General features: G+C 51.7%; 1 protein-coding gene across 1 annotated transcript in view; it reads right to left on the bottom strand.

Moving 5' to 3' along the window:
- Positions 1 to 5,750: 5,750 nt before the first annotated feature.
- The window catches only part of LOC122388232 (protein amalgam-like), a 28,224-nt gene continuing 26,968 nt past the window's right edge, over positions 5,751 to 7,006 (bottom strand). The window contains exon 10 of the mRNA XM_043379118.1: positions 5,751 to 6,752. Coding sequence (XP_043235053.1) covers positions 6,655 to 6,752 — 98 coding nt within the window. The 3' untranslated portion in view covers positions 5,751 to 6,654. The remainder of the gene's footprint in view (positions 6,753 to 7,006) is intronic.

The raw sequence follows: 7,006 nt of genomic DNA, 5'->3' as shown, positions 1-7,006 counted from the left end.
CTGCTGAATTTGAAAGTCACCGAAGCAATTGACCTGGGGAATGGACGAGGATGTCAATTGCTTCGGTGACTCAAATTCGGCAGACCCTTCCTCGGTCAGGCTTGATGGATCCACCGTCACTTTGTGCGGTACTTTTAAGACAGACTGTACTCTGGAGACTCTTTTCTCGTCAGAATGCTCGTCACAGTTCCAGTGTTGCGAATCGCTGCAGAGGCGTTGCGCATTCTCTGAGCTTATTTGCATCCATTCGTTATGAAGGCGGTGTTTTGAAAAGAGCTTTGCGCGGGATCGCTGAGCGGATGCCGGGAGTGCCGTCGATGAGGCAGTCCCTGAGGCAATTACGCCGCCTGGGCAGCTACCAACTAACAGCTGCAGAGTTTCGGCGTGAGTTTCTCTGCGTGTGAGTAGTTAGCGCAGCGATGCAGATAATTGGTGAGTTAGAAGCTGAATCGGATAAATACAAGTTCTTGGTCAGGTCGGTATGATATGGTAATGGTTGGCTTTCGGCTATAACAAAAACCACCGGCGGCCTTTTGTCTTTTCTCAGACAGTGTTGATGAAGCAGAGTTGTATTATATAATTTTTCTTAGTTTGATGTGAGCCCACAGTGGTACTTGCATCAGCTGAAGACGAGCCACATTTATTTGCCCATCACTGTTGCATTCCGTTATGCCTCATCACGTACCAGACATACGTGGTAGACACCGTGAGCCATCCTCCCGTATAGCGAGGATCGTACATTAGCCTTGCGGTTTGTTAATAAAGCCATCGCTCACAGTTACTGGCCCATTAAAACATGCAGCGACTCCTAAATGGACGAGGCCTCCCGAGAGCCCGTACCGAGAACGCGACAAGACTCACAAGCGCTGTGCTCCCAGGCCGGAAGTGGGTTCTCCCGCTCTAATTTGCTGCTGGCATTGTCTGGAAACAAGCGGCTGCTCCCAACTGTCTCCCATTGTGCCGAAAACGGCGCAATTAAAAAGCCCGTGCGATATGAGCCCAGCGGCACGGGCGATATTGTCCTGCGAAATCCAGCCGAGGCTGTGTTAAACCGATGAAAACATGTCCCCGTTCTCTGTCGTTGGTGCTTTTGCGGGACCTAGCGCTGTGAGCAGTGAGGAAAATGGCAAAGGAGAGCGCCGGTTGATTCAAGCAACAGTGCGTAAGCGGCCTTCCGCGCGGCTGCGCCAACGCTCGGCACGTTTTATTTGTTCAATTCATTTGTCGACGGCCTCACTCTGGCGTCTGTCGAGAGGCGAGCAATCGACAGCTCTATATGCGAGCCGGCCGGCAGCAATGGCGTGTTTATCTTATCAGCTCGGCTGCCTGATGAATGGCTCTTTGATTGTGCGCAGACGACAGAGCGGGCCAAATTGCCACCCGCCCCTGCCCCTGGGTGCCGTCCCTCCTCCGGCAGCTAGAGACCGGCGCTCGAAAACAACAGGCAGCGTCGGAACCGGCGACCGGCGGCAGCGGAACCGTCCGACCGGGCTTCTGGCCGAGCGGAGGCGAACGATTTCCTCTCTGGCGGACCACGGCGGGCCGTCGGAACCGACGGCCAACCGACTGACCGGCCGCCGGCCGACGCCGAGTTTTTCGTGATAGCCGAAAAAGCGTCACGTCTTACGGCAGCGCCGGCTTTCGGGGCGGGAGATGATCCGTCCTCATTAGCGAGCTGGCCGTCGCGGCGGGCCGGGCTGTTGCTCACAGGCGCGAGCCGTGCATGAGGTCCGGACATTTGGCCGCCAGCCGGCTGCCAGAGCCGCCCACCGAGCCATGCGAGTGACGGTGGTCTCGGCTGCAGCCGTCGGTGGTACCGCCCCGCCGCCGCACCCCCCCCCCCCCCCCCCCCCCGGCGGGGACAGAGGAGGTCCGAAAGAGCAGAGGAGGGGCATGGAGTGGCCTCGTCCGGCCCTCCGAGGCCACAGTCATCCATGTGGCCATCACGACGGCGCTCCGCGGGGGCCCAGGCGCGGGATAGCCGCCGCGCCATCGGTATCGACGCAGCCCCGCGGGCGGTCCCGTCGGGCGGCGTGGAACAGCGTCGGACCCGACGCGCGTGTTGTCCGCGTGGGTCAGATCGCGGCTCGGAACGCGGAGAGGACTTTGGGTGTCCATTTTTGGTGGGTTTTGCTTCCACTCGGATTGTCTGTATGAGTCTAGCGCACAAAGAACGATTCCAAGCGGACCGAGCTAATTCGCGAGACTGGGAGCCAACATCGCTGTGGCTGATTGCATGCATGCGATGCCAGAGAAAAGGTCATTTACCGCTTCATTTGTATCTAAAGTATATTTCCTGTGAGCCGGAAATTGGGTGTCTACGCCGAATGCTAACGGTTCCCAGCATTGTGATTCTGGAAACACTCGGCGGACGGATCATTGGATCGTTATATTTTCCTTTGTAGATTAGTGCATTTTTTTCATGAATCCTTACCAAGGTTTTCAGTTGTGTAGGCTTTGATGTTAGATTGTTCATCATAATTTCCAAGCCTTTATCTGAAATTAATTATAGCATCATTTTCAGTGATGTTTCTTGTCACGTAACGTGTTCCTCGTCATTATATAACTTCCGGAGCTATAGTCTCTTTTCCAGGGGCGTAATTTGCCAGGCCATGGGGCCATTTTCACGTTTTATCAGCCATCCTCGTGGCGACTCGAAGAAGAATACTTTTGACATGCCTCACATCAAATACTGCTGAAAAATGAAACGGATACTGATTATACAGATTGTTGGTAGCCTGAAAACGAAATATATCAGGACCTATCAGTCAAACTATCATTTTGAATCGTACAATTCTAGTCCATCAAAAGTACATGCTTTATTACAAATTACCACAAAACAATTCATGTTTATCATAAATTTCATACTGCATAGGCAGCCTTTTAGCAAGAAGGGTCAGAATCGCTCCTGTCTTTCAGCGCGGGTATGCTGCATCGATCGCATGGAACGGCAAAGGCCGAAGCGCGAACTCCGCCTAAGCTATCACTCGTCTGAAACTCTGGAGGCTCAGAGGGACGAAGGGATGGGGGGAGAGAGAGAGAGAGAGAGAGAGAGAGAGAGAGAGAGAGAGAGAGAGAGAGAGAGAGAGAGAGAGAGAGAGAGAGAGAGAGAGAGAGAGAGAGAGAGAGAGAGAGAGGAGAGAGAGAGAGAGAGAGAGAGAGAGAGAGAACAACAGCAGACGGCAATGGGTATAGCTAGAAGTGGCATTAAGTTTGCAGGTCATTGTTTCCATTTTTCGATGTCGTAGAAATGCAAGCAATGACTAAAAGGATTATAGTTAGGTACTGTGAAGACCAACGGACAGGATATAAATGCGCATACATAGTCAACACACATATTGGGATAATGGAGATTCCATTATCTACGGTGGACAGATCGACCTAAGAACGCCGACACAGAAGGATGTCGAGTGTTTTGTGTTCAATCCATGCTTCGGAGAGACACTTGTCAGAGGTGTAGCGAGCAGAAGCCTGCCCGGAGGATACCGTCAAAGTGCTAGGCATCTGTTGAACACCAGATGTCCACGCACCCCGGCGCATGTCGTCACCCCCGGGCCGTCTCCGTCCCATGTCTCTGTGCAGCTGCCTGCGATCGACGACCAAGGCAAACAGCTGTAATGGGCCCGCGGTCGGCCGACGCAGAGCCCTCAGAGTGGCAATAGGCCTCGGTCAGCGCCGAAAATAGCGGCCGCCAGACGCTGTCGGGAAAACTTAGCCAGTGGGCAGCGGACGATGCGGTCCAGGACACTCAGCAGATGGGCTCCAATCAGTGGAAGATAGCTGAGTGCAGCCGCTTTTGGAGTCATGCCGAAATAGCGCAAAAGTCAAAATTTTGACAAATCCTCTCAATCCTGAGTTTGGAAATTGATCACAAGTGATGTCATTGCGCCTATCATGAAATATGAATTACATAAAGACTCGATCGGAGTTGTCCAATAGTTCAGCGGTGTTGTGTGACCAAGCAGTGTTCCATGTAACACATAGCCTCATATCTTTGCCGTATCGTCCAACCACAGGCCCATCATGACCCCACAATGCATGGGACGTCACGTGTCACGCACTGGAGCGTTGGAAAATGGCGCACCCGCGGCGAGCGGTGGCGCACTGCGTTCCGAGCCATTACCGATCACCAAACGCCGCCGGCGTCCTCACATGGCCGGCCTGTTCTGCGAATCGCGCCGCGGTGCTCCACGAGCCGAAATTGGCGCGGTCGAGACACTAAGATCTGAATGGAAACTGTTCTGCGAAGAGCGCAAGCGGTCTTTGGGGAGTTGGAAGATAGCCGGGTCAGATTTAGCTCCAAGGCCGTGGAGAGCTCAGTGTTCTCTGAGCATGACGGTGAAAGTTTCGGACCTTGAATGAATTGTACGGACCATGCATCTTGTATATCACCTCGCTTTGATACATTGGATGGAATAGGCTTAACTTAGACGGTCTAATCCTTTTGAGGCTTTGAAATCCATTGTCTCTTGTGAAAGTTCATCAGAACATTATCAACGTCTTCTTTGAGGTAACAGATTGAGATTTAGACCAACGAAATAACGTTAGACAATGGCATTTCTATGTTTTGCCGTGCCAGATATGTGAATGTGAGACCTACCATTGCAGTCATCTTTCCGATTGTTTAGTGTTTACCACAAGGTCCTATCGTTTGCGTAGTCGTTGAAAGCCTGGTCTATCAACTATGTAGACTCATAAAGCTCTGCTAATCTGAGTAGCTGACAAGCACTTTCCATTCTGTTGAGGATAAGCCAGCCGCGTATGGATATTTGCCATGACATCATTTTGAAAAAGCATTATAATTTATGCATAAAAATGCTCAGTCGGAATAAAATGCTCGCGACGCATATTCAACGATGTTGCTTAATATAACAAGAAATATGAAGAAGCAGCATGTATTGGGAGCTGAAAAACTTCAGCCGGGAGCCGGGATTGTCCTCTGGCAATGCAATATTTGTGTTGGCTTTGATGCGTATGCTTTCAACTGTATGTACGCTCCCGCATTGATTTTTACTGATTTGACAAAACTATATATTAGCCGTTTTCACGACGGCCATCTGGTGCACATTTGGTGCAGATTTGGTCAAATTAGGTTCAGTGTGTCTCCTAGTAGCTATCAGCTAGGGTTGCACTAATTGCTTATACGCCTGCTTTGTCATATTACCAGAGAGTATCATCGATTAAAACACTGAAATAAATTCATAAAATAAAGATATTTGCTGTAAAAGAGATTAGGTGCAGATTTGGTCAAATTAGGTGCACTCGCCGGATAGCCCGTCGTGAAAACGGCTATCATTATTCTTTCAAATCCATGGATATGTTTAGAAAAAATATTTGGCGGAAGCTTCACATACACTACAGCTGTGCTTTAAAAAGGCCAAGTAAGTTTTTGTAGTTTAATGTGTTGCGGTATTGTAACTACATAGTTATATTCAATGTTCAACTTCAACAAAATCTAAAACTCAATTAGCCTGGATATTTCCGAAAGACATGCTCCACTTTCTTTTCTTCCTGTATTTTCGTTTCGTCCAAGAAACCGCCCTAAGCAACGTTACCTCCATTTCAATGAAAAAATAGCGAATTTTCTGGGGCATTTTTCCCTTGCCCAATCTCAGCCTTTCGTTCTGCTGTTCGTAGAAGGTCCAATGTGAATACGTGATTCCACCGCCCAGGCGAACAGAGCCAAACTCCAATGAATATCCCATTCTCATGGAATGACGTCGGTTCGATAGCCCCCACCTGCCACAATCCATACAGTATTTATGTATTTCATCCCGACGTTCTGGCAAGCTCATTGGGAGGACGTCGGCTCCAGTTCATGTGCACCCGGTTTATTGGAAACGACAATCCCCTCCGTTCAGACGGAGGCTCTCAGACCTCCTCATACAGATAAATACTGCGGAGAACGGAGCCGGCTGCCAACTCGTGAGCGACGACCGGCTCGCACAGCGACACAACGATCCATCCATGCAGATAAGAACAGCTGACAAAAGCCGCGACATTGTCTCACAGCATCCAGATCGTGACGGCGCAACACAGAGCGCCGATGACATGACACCGATGCTGACAGCACGACCGCTGCCGCCCCGCCACGCCAGGGACCGGAGCCATGGTGCGACAATTAAAAATACCACACTTTGAACGATCATCGATCATCACGGTCACACGAGCCCATGTCATTCACGTCACCACCGCACGAACAAGGCACCATCAAGTTGAAGTTCACGAGCTGTGAAAAGAGAACAGGGTCATCACGACCGACACTTGATTTAACACGGACAGTTGCGCCTTCGACACCACTCACCGAGACGCGGCGGCGCAGGACGCCGATATTGAGCGTTCCCTCCACAACCACTTGAGCTCGCGCTCGCCACTCGTCGACCGTCGAGCCATCGGCGCCACATAACAGTCGCTCGCCGGCATCGGCGAGTCCCGACGACATGGCGACCTGTCTTTACGAGCACCGGCCGGCCGGCCCGCGCCCCCACTGAGATCCGGCCTGTCCGGCGGGCCGCGGAATGTGCAGCGTTTGATGGCCGCAGCCGACTGTCCGTCCTTCCGGCGCGGGCTAACGATCCCAGCCGTAGTCCTGGCTATGTCTAGCGCGTCCGGCGGCGCACAGGCGGCGCAGCACGCCACAGGGAGGTCGTGTCACTAGCAGAGTGTGAGCACAGAGGCCAGGAGGGCAGCCAATACGGCCTCGGACCTCCAGCCGCCCGCCGCTGACGACGACAAACTTCGCGACTCCAGAGCTGAAAGGACAACAAACGCCGAATGAGAAATGCGTCGCTGCATTAGTCACCAGAACCAACGGAAACAGTTGCCAAGAGTAACAGCTTAAGAGTGTTAGCAGGAGTTAAGGAGTCCACCCTGGACTCCGCTTCTTGAGTTTTCAACAAGTTAAGCGAGTCACCGCGCTTGGGTGCGTTAATCTCCTCATATATGCTGATGCAAAAACTTCTCGGACGGTGTTTGAGAGGTTCAACGCAACATTTAGGCCGCTTGA

This window comes from Amphibalanus amphitrite, unplaced genomic scaffold, assembly GCF_019059575.1.
Source record: "Amphibalanus amphitrite isolate SeventyFive unplaced genomic scaffold, NRLGWU_Aamphi_draft 000314F_arrow, whole genome shotgun sequence".
Classification (NCBI taxonomy): Eukaryota; Metazoa; Arthropoda; class Thecostraca; order Balanomorpha; family Balanidae; genus Amphibalanus; species Amphibalanus amphitrite.
The sequence above is the reverse complement of the archived record's forward strand: the minus strand, read 5'-3'. Positions and strand labels throughout refer to the sequence as shown.